The following is a 14,048-nucleotide window of genomic DNA, read 5'->3' as shown; positions in this document are numbered from 1 at the left end:
TTTGGAAAACTCTGTCACACCAGTAGTAGTTTTATGGTCGTTCCAGGTTTAGCATCAGGAAAATCAATATTCGTATATTAGCATTCAAACAAACTCCTCTCTTGGGAAAATTTTTGGAGAAGAAAACTGTTTTAGTAAGCTTGTTCAACTATTTTGGTGTACTGGCCTCAGGTGTCAAACCTCACTGATTTTGGCATACAAGTTTCATGCTCAGATCATACTCGGCAATTCGGAAAACTGGCGAAAATGAAGATTCTCGTTCGTCATGAACCACGTACCATTGCTGTGGTATCCAAAACACATGCTCTCACTTTCCATCAATTACAGCGGCACTCAGACAATCAAGCTCACCCAGTATCTATCCAAATAGAGACCAGCTCACAGATCCTAAAATCCAGAAAATATAAGCCTCTCATTAATAGAGATATACACGGATGCCTAGGGTTGATCGATGTGGAAGGGAAAACCTATTTGGCTGTCATTACAGGGACCATGACTGATGTGGCTCATCCTGTGCCCTATGAATCAGTCAACAAGATTTATGGCGTTGAGTTCATCTCTTTGGCTTCAAGCGAATGGGACTATGTAAACTTAGATTCGAATGGGTTTCCAATCCAGTCAGCTGATGCTCAGGACTATGACGCAAGATTACCAAGAACACCTCATCCATGCTTCGAGTTAAAGAAGTTGCTTTCAAACGGGTCGTTTTATTTCTCAAATGATTTTGACTTGACCTCGCTTCTACAAAATAGGGGTGTCGATAGGAGAAAGTTTCACAACTCTACTAATGACTCTACAAGCAGCCATAATAGCTTCAAAGTCAACATGCAACACTATCAAGAGCAATATATGTGGAATTCGTTCCTCATGGAGGAGTTGATTGGGTTTAGATCAACGTTGGACGAGTTCGCAATAGAAATATTGAATGAGAATAAGTTTTTGACAACGGTCATTAGAGGGTTCGCTAAGACTGTTCCTGTGAATTCTCGTGGCGACACCATCACCATTGTTTCAAAGCAATCCTGGAAAAGAGCAGGCACAAGATTCAATGCTCGTGGAATCGATGATGACGGGCATGTCGCCAACTTTGTGGAAACAGAATTTGTTTACTGTAGTTTGACAATGCATCAAGTCTACGCATTTACGCAGATACGAGGTTCTGTGCCTGCCTTCTGGGAACAAGACTCCACCTTAATCAATCCAAAGATCACGTTAACAAGATCTATTGAAGCAACTCAACCCATCTTCGAAAAGCATTTCGACGAAATTTCGCAGACATATGGGGTATGTCACATTATCAACTTGCTCTCAAAGACGAAATCTCAAGAAGTGGATGTACTGAGACGTTATAGGGATTTGTTACATCACTCGCGTCACCGGGAGGAAGTTAAGTACAGCCACTTCGACTTCCATGCGGAAACAAAACAACTGAGTGGGGGTTTTGCTGGTGCATCAAAGATTTTGCCTCAAATTTATGAATCATTGGAGCAATTTGGTTGGTTCGATTTCGATGTGAAACAAGGAGAGGTTCTCACGAGACAAGACGGTGTGTTCAGGATTAACTGTTTGGATTGTTTGGATAGAACAAATTTAATCGAACAAGTAATTTGTCAATGCATTTTGGAGCATATCCTTAAGAACCAATCCTTCGATACGCATAACTCAACTCGTGAAAGGTTTAACCATGAACATATCATCAACAAGCATAACTCCTTATGGGCAGATAATGGAGATGCAATTTCTCAAATTTACACAGGAACTAACGCTTTGAAATCCTCTTTTTCTCGGTCTGGAAAGATGAATTTTGCAGGTGCTCTCTCTGATGTGACGAAATCCGTGTCAAGAATGTATCAGAATACATTTGTGGACTCAAAAAAACAATCGACTATGGATTTACTTTTAGGAAAGGATGGACGTTTATCTCGACCTGTTAAGATTTATGACCCAATCAATGAATTTGTTCAAGATCAATTGAAACGCAATGAGCCACTGTTTACAACATACAGTAACATTAAAATTTTCACGGGCACCTTCAATATGAATGCTGCTTCTCCAAATCTGAGAGTCGATCTCACAAGTTGGCTTTTTCCGCCCGAGAATTACAATAATGGTACTCCTGACCTTTATGTCATTGGGATGCAAGAACTTGTTGAGTTAAATGCTGGATCTATACTCAATGCAGATGGTACAAAATCAAGCTTATGGGCCAAGGTGATAGAGGAACAACTCAACTCGCAAGGCGAACAATATTCACTTCTTAGAACAGAATCTATTTCATCATTGTGTCTTCTACTCTTCGTGAAGAAGTCACAAATGAAAAATGTAACTCATGTTTCAGGTTCTTCGAAAAAAACTGGTTTCGGGGGTATCACAGCTAACAAAGGCGCTTGCGCTGTGCGGTTCGAATTTGCCTCCACCTCATTTGCTTTCATTACGTCACATTTAGCAGCAGGTGTAAATGCTACTATGGAAAGATACAACGATTATGTTTCTATCATGCTGGGTCTTACGTTCACACGCAATTTCACCATTGATGATCATGATCACATTGTTTGGCTAGGTGATTTGAATTATCGTATCAACCTTCAAAATGATAGATGTCGTTACTTGATAGAGAATGGTGCTTTTGATGAATTAGCTCAGTTTGATCAGTTAAATCGTGAGAGGCAGCTAAAGAGTGGCGCGTTTTGCGGCTTCGAGGAACAGGAGATCAAGTTCTATCCAACTTATAAATTTGATAAAGGAACTTCAAACTATGATACATCCGAAAAACAGCGAGTCCCTTCTTGGACGGATAGAGTCCTTTACAAAAGTAACAGAGGTAATGAGATGACTTCAATGAACTACAACAGTGTCATGGACGTTTTTGTTAGCGATCATAAACCAGTCTACAGCACGTTTTTGTGCAAAGTGAAATTTGTCGACTCTTTGAAGAAAAAGTCATTAGCGAAAGAATACTATGAGAAGTATAAGTTGGAGAATGGTGATAATAATGAGATCGATATTATGGGAAATGGAAGTGGAAGCACTTCCTCCCTGACATCAAGAGGTTCCACTTTCTCTATGGATGTTTTGTCGGATTTAAACTTGCTTGATGATGTATCTTCTTCGGCGCCAAAGTTACCGGTCCGTCTGCTGTCCACAACTAGTACCCTTCCAAGAAGAGTTCCTCCTCCTCCAATGAGTCGTAAAGTGGTGTCTGACGTTTCGGAGAAATTACTGTCACCATCCCATCGCCTGTCTCACTCGCCAAGTGCCACGCGCAATACAGATAGTCCATCTGGATCCATAAATCCTGAGCATCATACGTCACCTGCTCCTCCTCCGCCTAGAAATACTTCAAAGACGACTATGCATCTTGCATTCAACGCAGCGCCTCTCATCCCGAGTAACCCATCTACTCCGCGTGCGATGTCGCCTCAAAACAGCCTGTCTCCTATGACAGCGAACGGTGTCGCTTTAAAGCCGATGAAACCAGCTAAACCTCCATCGCTTTCGTCACCTCATACAAAAGGAACTTCCCCCGAGTCGAAAACATCTCCAAAACATTACAGACCATCGCCGCTTCCATCTGGGATGAATCCTAGTAAAGCATCTCCGGAAACTTCAGGCGTCAAAGGTATGTCTGATTGGAAACCCTTGGCTCCTCAATAATTTATCATCCAAAACCTGGATCAATAAATCGGCGTACAGTATTTTAAATAGTAGAGCTATGATAATCACATTTAAGCGATTCTTCAGTATGGAAATGTAACATACCTTCTTTTCTTCTTTTCTTCTTTTTTTCCCTTGTGTCGACTTGACTCTTCAACATCAAGTAAGTGGAATTCTACGCCACGAAAGGCTGTGCTATAAAGAAGAGAAACACCGTGCTATGTTCAAATTCCCTTTCATGGCGAGTATGACTCAAAACAATTGTTCCCCTTTTGCGTCACTACGTAAACGTACGTTCATATTTGTCCCTAGACAGCGTTAATAATGTTTATCTAGTTTTCAGTGTGCATAAGATCAGTTTCCTATATTTCTATGAGAGTGCGCGGAGAAATCGAAACAAAGGAAGAACCACAAATGTCCAAAAGAATAAAGAATGTCTCAATATCAGTCCCAATATTATATGGAAACAGTGCTATTCGATTGAAGCCTGAAAAAAGAACGGCCAAAACTCCACCTGACCATACGCACGAGTGGACAGTATTCTTCAAGCCGGTACTAGACAACGTTGACTTGACTCCTTTGATTAAACGTGTAACATTCAAATTGCATGAAACTTACGAAAATCCAGTAAGATCCGTTGAGTCTCCTCCTTATCAAGTAACAGCCACTGGCTGGGGTGAGTTTGAAATAATCATCAAGATTCATTTCCATGCGGGGTCAGAGTTGGGCATCAATGAGAAGAACTTCCAGATTTTCCATAGCTTGAAGCTCCACCCGTATAATCCCACAGCTCCGCAAAGAGAAAATGGTGAAGTTCATTCGGTACTCTTTGATGAGTTGGTATTTCAGGAGCCGACGGAAACTGTCTTCGAAATACTTACAAGAAAGCCGCTGAATCTATTACCGTACAAACTTTCGGACCCCAATAAAAGAGACCAGGAGTTTTTAATGACTGATGAGATTGATGAGATTGCAAGACTTGATGTTTACATCGCCAAGGTGAAAGAGGAGATCGAAAAACAGCGAAACGAGTATAAGGAACTCGAGCAGCAAAAACTAGCACTTCTACAATAAAATACCATTTGATACCATTAATATTACTCAAAATTCATTTCGCGTCGATGGTCATCGGAGCTCTTCAGGAAATGAAATTAAATACTCCTGAAAAAGTCCCCCTAATTGAGTAAGGTTGATGCCAAATTTCAGATGCCCCATATTGTACAGACCAATTCGAAGGGGCAACTTGCAATGCATAAAAGGACTAGAGTCAATCACAATCAAATAATCTAGCGGGTAATTACCACCTCCTAATGGATCAATTATGTTGAAGTATCCAGCTAAACTCCTGCTTAGCTTGGAATCAGTACAATTATAATTCGGATTGCTGAAGAATTTTTCGTCAATATTCAGAGAAATAAACACTAGCCCGTCATAGTTTTGGGGAAACATTGCGTATATCTCTTCGATGTATTCCTTCCCACGTGCTCCAAGAAATACCATGAAGGTTAAGCAGGTTGACTTCTTCATGTGAGCAAATGAGTTCTTGATTCGGCTTTGTTCAAGTACAAATTCGAGTACTGAATTTACCCAATAGTCCACGCTGGCCGTCTTTGTAAACAAGTATGGCTTACGAAACGTAACATGCTTTTCTTTCTTAAACTTTAGAGTCGAATTATGTGGATTTATGAAGTTGGGCAATTGTATGATGTCATGTTCCCTTTTCATCGATTTCCAGTCTTCAGTGGTGCGTAAAAATAATCTCACTGAGATCAACCGTACATCTGATACAGACTTCATTGATGCATCTACCTGTAGGATTGTGTGATCAATATATTGAAGAAAACAAAAAATTAACATAAGCGCAAAAGCAAACCATCGGTAGGCCAAACTTGAGCATTATAAGTGTCCTGGCTGGCAATCTAGAGGATTCTTGTCAATTCAAAAACCTCAACTCACAAGTTGACTACAAAAATTACCACGGAAATTTTCCATGAACTTCTTTCAGTTTCATTCATTTCCAAGCTTTAATTGATACGATCTTCAGTGTGAAGTATGTCTGGTAGACTGTAAGACAAAAGCAACTTATTAAAAGGAATGAAAACATCCGGGCAAAGCTTATTTTTTACCAACAACTATACGCTGGATCTGGTCCATAAAAGTCTGGAGACTGGTATCATCAGTGAGCACCTCCGGACCATTGTTTCCATATAACTGATTAGGATTCGTAGAGTAGCTTGTTGACGGATTCAATTTTGCCATGAGAAATCTAGCTTGTGAGCCTCCCTCATCGCAGTCTATGAACCTAGGCAATGGATATCTATCCATTAATATTTCCATAGCTTCCCTCTTTGGCGCTTCTAAAAATTCCTTAAAATGTTCGTAACCCTCTAAATCCTGATAATTGGCCTTTCTCCACTGGGCTATGGTGTCACCGTGGTATATCAAGATATGAAAAAATGTGTCGAGAAGGAGAATTTTCGTCGGTCCTAAAGACATAGAATCCAAAAGAACCGGTTCTGGGTCGCTTATCACCTCCCCATTTTGGTCTTCTGTTCCAAAAGTCTCCACATCGTAAGAGAGAAGAGAAGGTTGAATCATAATTAAGGCATTATTCACATCCTCATGCATAAAAACATGTCTCACGTAGCTCGTCTCATCAGGGGAATTATTAAAAACTCTGATGAAAGGGGAACGACGTAAATGATAGGTGAATTGAGGTAGCATTGCATAACTGCTCGATAAGCGAAAGGAATTGATCACACCTTTTTGGAATACTGCAAATCTGGTACAAAAATCAATAAGCAACTTATCTAAATGTTTCACAACATCGTCTTGATTGTAAGTTTTTTTCTCTGCGCTTAGGATATTTGAGTCAAGTTTGACAATTGAGCTTCTTGCTATTGATACTACTGCTGCTTCTTGATCAAAACCGAGCTCTATGTTTTGAGCGTCAGAATCTGCAATAACAGGAAGCGGAACAGTAGTAACTCTTAGCCTCATTTCTCCGCTTGGATGTTCGTAATGAAATGTGAATTGTATAAAGGCATATCCAATCAGCGAAGAATCAAGTTTGTCGAAGTATATTGCGTATGTGGATTGGGGATTCACACTGCATAATTTCCATGCATTAGTACCTCCTTCTCCTATTTTGTGTGACAGAACAGAAGATTCAACAAATTTGTCTTTCCGTAAAGGAAGAGCACTCGCGTGCCCAACCAAACCCTGTATTTGGAGATCCTTAGTGGTTCGGCACTCTAAGGTAGCATTGAATGCCATGTCAAGATCTGAACTCGGATCGTCGTCTATCTTGCGGAAAAATCGAACAAAACTTTGCTTGAACATTGATGTGTTGAACGAATCGCACATCACAACAGTTCCTCCGGTTTTTGTACAGACCTCATCCATTTCATAAAGGCCTACTTGATCATATGAACCAACAAATATGTCGCAGCTCATTCCCATACTGACTAATACTTTGGCCACTCGTCCATAAAATGTCTTAGCCTGCTTAAAAAGCAGTACATCGACCTTTGTACCTCCGCTTGGAATATTTGGTAATGTTGTCAGTATTGATTTTTCGATATCATGGTGTGATCTTATTGGCTCTTTCAAAGGAGTTCCAACGATTTTTCCAGGTCCATTCGTTGTGGCTCCGCTGACGAAACACATGATATGACCTCCCGCCAAATTTCCTTTCCCTAAAATTCCCTCGAGAATCAATGATGCGACGTTAATAGCACATCCAGTAGATCTTTCGGGTCGCAGTTTGCCGTTGTCATGTGGGAACGTATTGTTGACAAGATTCTCGATAATGTTGCATAGCTGATACTCCGCAATATCTACCAGCTGAAGAAACTTTTGGGCGACCGAACCTAAAGTGGACGTGTTCCCAGTTCTTGTAGTGTTGATGCCTAAGATTTTTTGTACCTGTTCCAATGTGTAATCCTTGGAGCCGTTGAATGTATGGCTCCTATGTGGATCCAGTAAATCATGCAATTGAACATGCTTTCCAAAACTTATGAAGCCAACCAAGGAATGAGATGGGAGCAACGACACTGACAAGGTCAACAGTTCGCGAAGAGATTGGTAGGCATCTTCGACATCCTCTCCTTCAAAACATGTATCAACAACATACCAGAATATAGGAGGGAGCTTAGAATCGCGTCCTGTTGAATATTCAACAGTCGAGTATTCAGATTGCATAGGGTGGGGATAGTGACCTGTGTCTGTGACCGCTAATCGATTGCCAAACGAGCAGAATTGACAGTACCATACATCTGAAGACTCATGATTCATCGTTACGTAAGGATTCAAGAATGCCTTACATTGTCGACATCTTACTATAGATGATGAGTCTAAACAAGGTATTTTTGATTTGTTGTTGAGTGGGGTGTAAAGGGCAGACAATGGGATGACATTTCTTTGGTTTTGAAGTTTCGACTTCGGAACATTATTCCATGTTAGTCTGACTCCATCCTTATCTTCCTTTTCTTCAAAATTCATTAGAAAGCTAGCGACAAAGCTTCTCTTGTCAATTATTTAGCCAGGAACTTCCGTCCTATGAGATGTGATCACAAGAGAAATCAAACATGTTCGCGAAAAACAATATTAGTGTTGGAGCAACGCGACACAACTGGCGCGAATCAAAGGTAAGATACATATTACTTCTTTATTCTTCTCTATTTACAGGCATCTCAATAATATGCGTATCCTACTGACGAACAACGTCTCTAAGGGTTCCAAAAGTTAAAACGTCCTCGATTCTATTAGAATCGCTGAACAACATGCTGAGTCTATCAATCCCACAGCCCCATCCACCAGTAGGAGGGAGCCCGTATTCCATTTGTTTGACATAGTTCCAGTCCGGTATCAATGACTCCATATCGTTGAAGTCCTTTTTACATGCTTGTTGTAGTTTGAATTTTTCAGCTTGTTCAAAAGGTGAATTCTCCTCTTCGTAAGAGTTAACGTACTCTCTCCCATTAATGAATAGCTCGAATCTCAATGATATATCATAACAACGATCTCCATATACTACTCCTGTGGATTTTGCCAATGGCGACATCACAGATGGCTGATTGTAGATGAAAATGGGGACATCGGGCTTATCCACACTCAAAGATTCCAAATAAATCGCCGATAGATTATCCAATAAACTTGCTGGCGATTTGTTTTCCGGAAGCTTGACTCCAATCTTCTTGTAATATTCTAGAAGAGCCTCAGTTGTAAAGTTTACAGGCATTTGGTGTCCTGTTCGGCTTTCGATAGTTGGAATAAACTCAAATTTGGGGAAGTTTCCTTCTTGAAAAGAACTGAGCTTTCTGAGACGCTCTCTCAAAAAGGTTGAGGATGTTTCATGATTCAATAACTGTGAATGGATGAAGGAAAACATATCTTCTGTCATTTTCATTAACTCTGGTAGAGAGGTGAACGATCTATAAAATTCACAGGTAAGAAATTCGGGATTATGCGTAGAGTCAATACCCTCATTTCGAAAATTCGAACCAATCTCGAAAACCTTGTCAAATCCACCGATGACAAGCTTCTTAAGCCATAGTTCTGGGGCCACACGGAGCAGTAACTTTTCATCAGAAATTGCTTTCAGCTTTGTCTGAAATGGCTCAGCGTTGGCCCCCGTTCCATTGCCTGCTAAAATAGGTGTCTGGACTTCAAGAAAGCCATCATTGTGAAGAAAGTCACGTATAGCTTTCGTAATTGCTCCTTTCACTTTGATCCTCTGTCTCAGCTCAGGGTCAACTATGTAGTTCATGACTCTATTTTTGTTTATGAGCTTTCTATCGATAAGTTTATCTGGTATGGTTACCGAATTAAGACATGGACTAGACACAGTAATAGGCTTTGTAGCCTTCAATGTTAATTCGCCAACGTTTGTAGTAGACGGATGGCCAACGCATGTAATATGATCGCCTTTGCGGATGAATGAATGTATTCTCGAGAACTCATCTTTCGTTACATCTTTAAGTAGTTTGTTAGAAGCGCAGACCTGAACCTTGGCATCATCTTGGATCACATCCAAAAAGAACATTGCCTTTCCTGCCCTTCTTATGGCTTTTACTTTACCTTCAATTTGAATAGTTTGCGGATATTTGCCATCCAGAAAGCTTGAAAAATCAATATTTCCGTATTCTTTTATAAACTCGGGTAATCTCAATATAGGCTCTCCACCTCGGGTAGTCTGGACTGGGGGGTAGTAGGAGTGAGGGTTTCGGCTGATTAAATCTTTCCGATAGGCATAGTTCACAGCTTCATCTGAACTATTCTGCCGGGTAAGGCGCTTAAGAATACGAGATGGCAAGCGATATTTCCCGATGCTGGACAATGAATTCATCGAGTTGTACTGGATGTAAGAATTCACGCAAGAGTAGTGTCGGGTGTATGCACACTGTAGGATTTCATACGATAAGATGGATTGTCAAGAGAGTATGAATATTCATGAGTTCTTGAGGTGCATTTCGCTCGACAGCAGCTAATGAGTAATCGTTTGATATTCCTATCATCAATATCTATTGCTAATCAATAGGGCATAAGCATTATACGAGTGTCCGTGTATATCAGATGCATCATGAATTTCCAACAGGCATTCTCTTATGAGCTTTCAATATAGTATCATCATCCTGTGTTATTTAAGAGGGCGGTTCAAAGAAGTGGTTTTATAAAAAGCTGTAATTATGTATTTTCAGTTTTCCACTGTGGTGCACCAGATCTACAAAATAGTTCAAATAAACTGAAATTCTTAGATTCACACAAACACTTCATTTTATAAGCTTTGTTCCTCTTACTAAATGGTGCTAGAAACCAAGCAATTATGTGAATATTAATTTCATCTGGTTGTATAGTTTCTATGTAACTCAAAATGTTTGGACGCGCCCACAGCTACTCTAAGTAATCGTGAATCGAAAGGAGTGAGGAAAGTGCATCCGTATCAAAACTTATAGGAGTAAGAGGAACATATACAAGGGTATATACAAGTGTAAACATATGCTTCAGTGTATGTGTCTGCAAATACCAAACTTTGATCTGTCAGCTTAATTTTATGAGATGATGATACATTGGCAAAGCATATGGAACACTTCAAGTATGAGCTTGCGCATTATAGGCTCCAACACTAATTATACTCAATATCACAATTACAGTTAGGTATCTTTAAACGAGTGGCCAAGCATAACACACCGATGTTTATACTTTACAAACAAGCGAGCTTTCCTATAGACAAAAAACTTGTAACTTGGCACTGCAGAATTTGTTAGGCAGTTAGAGAAAGATAAAGTTAGAGCGATGAAGGAAGAGGTCAAGTGATTGATTGAGAAAATAGCAGACACTGAGATAGAGGCAGAAGATCAGAATGGGTGACGTAATTGAATGTAGTCAACTGGCGGATCGTAGTAGATTGATTATGGTATGCGAAATGAGCAATTTTCAGACACAAGATATACTCTATCGAAGTGTATATCTATATCATTCTGAGAATAAGCCAGATGCTATCCACAAAAGCTCTCCATAACTTTTGTAGGCTACTCCAACAGCAAGCACCAAAAAATGTAATGACGCATCACCTTCAGCTTCACAGGAAACCAATTCGCCTGCAAAAACGGACAACAAAAAAAAAAATTCTTAGATCCTTTCTCAATTCCAATTAATTAACAAAGCGACTCATATCAAATCTTGAAATTAGAGGAATTAATGACAAAAAATACAATCACCCAAATATGCTCCAACTATCAATTGTAAGATTGAATTTGACATAAACTTTCGGAAGAATTGATACCATTTGCTCATGTTTGAAAGAATCATCTGGAGATAAATGTTCTTAGTTTATAGGAATATGCACATTTTGTTTCCCCTAAGACTGAATTGTTGGGATTGCAATCACACTTACATATAAAATAAATAGTGTGAATTGTTCTAACATTACCTAAGGCCTCATTTACAGAATTTCTATCTAGTCGTTGTAATTTGACCAGAAAGTATAAAGCATTCAAGGAATAGTACATTAGGAATTATTTATTCACCCCACCAATTAGTTGAAATGGCAATTTCCATACATTTAAATAGTGTAATAGATAAAATTATCACTATTGCACACCTGGATTAAATTTCCTAGGTCCTTTTACATCTTATCAACAACTCATGTGCGTGATATGAAACTTATTTTACCAAAATGAAATACTCCCTTTAAGTTACCGACTAATATACTCCTCGAGTTAGTTTTTATTTATTGGAACAGGATGTAAAAATATAATTACTCATAGATTCAACTGCTTTGAGTAAAAGGTTAGTAATATATATTAATTACATCACTAACAACACATTCGCACGGCAATAAGATGAAGAGAAAATGTAAAAGCTTAGAAGATTTTTAAGCATAATACTCACAGAAATAAGAACACTTGCTGATGTATGGTATGCTTAACTTTATAAATATCATTGATAAACGACTGTCATTACAAAGAATATGGGACGCTTATCAGATATTTTTTTACAAAATTACTCTTTTCATTATTAACGTAGTTCACAAATAAAGGAAGAAATTTATTATGAATTAATTCAATTAAAAGACAAGAAACCATCTTTTTGATGTATTCATATGAAGTAGCCACCTTTCCACAATTTTGAAGTTTATATAGTTTCAAGCTGATAGTAAATAGAATCATGAGAATGTAGAAGCTGTTTTATTTTTTTTTTCATATAATTAGAAGGCCATCATTACCATAAATGAAGACCACCGCTCTATACTACGTTTCTTGATTCCCAACAACTCGTGCATAAAATCTAGAGACATTCGAATAAATAGTACGAAGAATAGGTATAAAATTTGGTAAGCGAAGATACAAGTACAATTATGACCTCGAGGGAGAGAGATACTGATGTAATTCCCACAACTTTGCATCCTAAGAGCAATTATATGAAAGGTTCTATGAAACTATAAAATTAATTAGTTCTTACATCAGTTGTTTTGCACGACTAATGCAGTTACTCTTTATACAATTTTAAGTAAGTGTAACTGATTCCTATACCTCATGATTTTGATGATTAATTATCATTCGATATGCTGAACAATCTATTTTCATTAAATTTTCCAGCTATTTGAAGTAAATTAATATCAGAACATGCCTGAGTTTTGAAAATATATTAATCTGGTTTAGAAGTATTAAAGTGATCAGCAAGTTTTCTCCAATCTCTAATTGAGTACGAAGTTGTTCAGGTTTTAATTCTAATAAAATTTGCGATCGTTTTGGATGAATCATAAAGTGAATTAAAAAAAACAATTAATTTATTATAATTAACATAGATATACGAAATCATAAATCGGCGCCCTTGATTACTTCAGTAGTATTTCAAGAATAATTGGCTCCTGGAGAAAAAGTATGAAGAGCTACTTGAGTCTTATATTAGTAAATTGTCGGTGCTTATATACAATGTTCTGTGGCTGATGTTTCTTGAGGCATTATTTTACACGTTTTTAGTTCTGAATGTATGTATTGAGATCGCAACTTATACATTTCGATTATTTTTTCATAGAAGCACTAGGATTAAATATTTATGTCTATTGTGAATAGTGCTCAACATAAATAATTATCTTATATGCGTCGATTTCGATGATCTAAATTAGGGCTTTGGAACTGTTAGGATAAATTTATATGTAAAAATGCTGTATTTAATCTTTAGATCACAGAGATTGGAAGGAATATATTTTGTCTTTTTTCGTTGAACTGTTATTTAATATCATAATAATTGCTAATGTATTGGGGAACTACATAAATAACGAATAACTAATTTCTATCTGATTTATGTTTTGCAACTTTAAATTCTTATTTGGTGGTTTTTGAATTCGGTACTTGTTAATTATTATAAGTTAGTGATTTTAGAATGCTTAAACGTCTGAAGTCTGGTATACTTAGTAGGTCATGGCTAGTGTTAAGTTTTTTATTAATGTAGTATAAAAATCTTTCTTTATTTCTATATAGTAATTAGGTATAAGTGGAGTATTATTAGTTTTGATGTTTCTTTGTTATTTTTCCGATCATGACCTACAAATATCGGCAACTATGAAGTTGATGTAATTGTGGTATGTCTCTATTGAATTCGATACAAGTTATCAGGACCTTAATTTTTCGCTGTAATTAGTAAATCGAAGTTCGGTCCAAACGCTGCTATTGATTTTTATATATTTAGTCCGCTGGACTTCAAACCGACATGAACACCAAGTTCGTGACTAAAGCATCCACTGCTACATTCCTGTACTTCAAACCAAAATGGGAAGACACAGTTAATGTTAAATCTTCGGTGGAAGTCATTGGGTTAGGTTACGTGGATAAAGCAACAGAGTCCAATCCGTCATTAGTTTTAATTACTCGAGATTATGGTGTTTTCAA

The 14,048-nt window shown here is 38.1% G+C and overlaps 4 protein-coding genes across 4 annotated transcripts; 2 read left to right on the top strand and 2 right to left on the bottom strand. All coding sequences in view use genetic code 12, as the record gives it.

Moving 5' to 3' along the window:
• Positions 1 to 246: 246 nt before the first annotated feature.
• On the top strand, positions 247 to 3,654 carry FOB63_004952 (phosphatidylinositol-3-/phosphoinositide 5-phosphatase; the record flags this gene model as incomplete). Its single annotated transcript, XM_002617378.1, has 1 exon — positions 247 to 3,654. The coding sequence occupies one exon, from the start codon at positions 247 to 249 to the stop codon at positions 3,652 to 3,654; it is 3,408 nt and encodes a 1,135-aa protein (XP_002617424.1).
• A 372-nt stretch (positions 3,655 to 4,026) lies between these two features.
• YAF9 (Yaf9p) lies at positions 4,027 to 4,728 on the top strand (the record flags this gene model as incomplete). Its single annotated transcript, XM_002617379.1, has 1 exon — positions 4,027 to 4,728. One exon carries the CDS (start codon positions 4,027 to 4,029, stop codon positions 4,726 to 4,728), a length of 702 nt encoding a protein of 233 aa, XP_002617425.1.
• Positions 4,729 to 5,769: 1,041 nt separating this feature from the next.
• FOB63_004950 (uncharacterized protein) lies at positions 5,770 to 8,157 on the bottom strand (the record flags this gene model as incomplete). Its single annotated transcript, XM_002617381.1, has 1 exon — positions 5,770 to 8,157. The coding sequence occupies one exon, from the start codon at positions 8,155 to 8,157 to the stop codon at positions 5,770 to 5,772; it is 2,388 nt and encodes a 795-aa protein (XP_002617427.1).
• Positions 8,158 to 8,365: 208 nt separating this feature from the next.
• Positions 8,366 to 10,003, bottom strand: MSK1 (lysine--tRNA ligase; the record flags this gene model as incomplete). The annotated part of the gene is made up of 1 exon (XM_002617382.1): positions 8,366 to 10,003. One exon carries the CDS (start codon positions 10,001 to 10,003, stop codon positions 8,366 to 8,368), a length of 1,638 nt encoding a protein of 545 aa, XP_002617428.1.
• Positions 10,004 to 14,048: the final 4,045 nt, after the last annotated feature.

Source organism: Clavispora lusitaniae (assembly GCF_014636115.1).
Source record: "Clavispora lusitaniae strain FDAARGOS_655 chromosome Unknown tig00002663_pilon, whole genome shotgun sequence".
Lineage (NCBI taxonomy): Eukaryota > Fungi > Ascomycota > Pichiomycetes > Serinales > Metschnikowiaceae > Clavispora > Clavispora lusitaniae.
The sequence above is the reverse complement of the archived record's forward strand: the minus strand, read 5'-3'. Positions and strand labels throughout refer to the sequence as shown.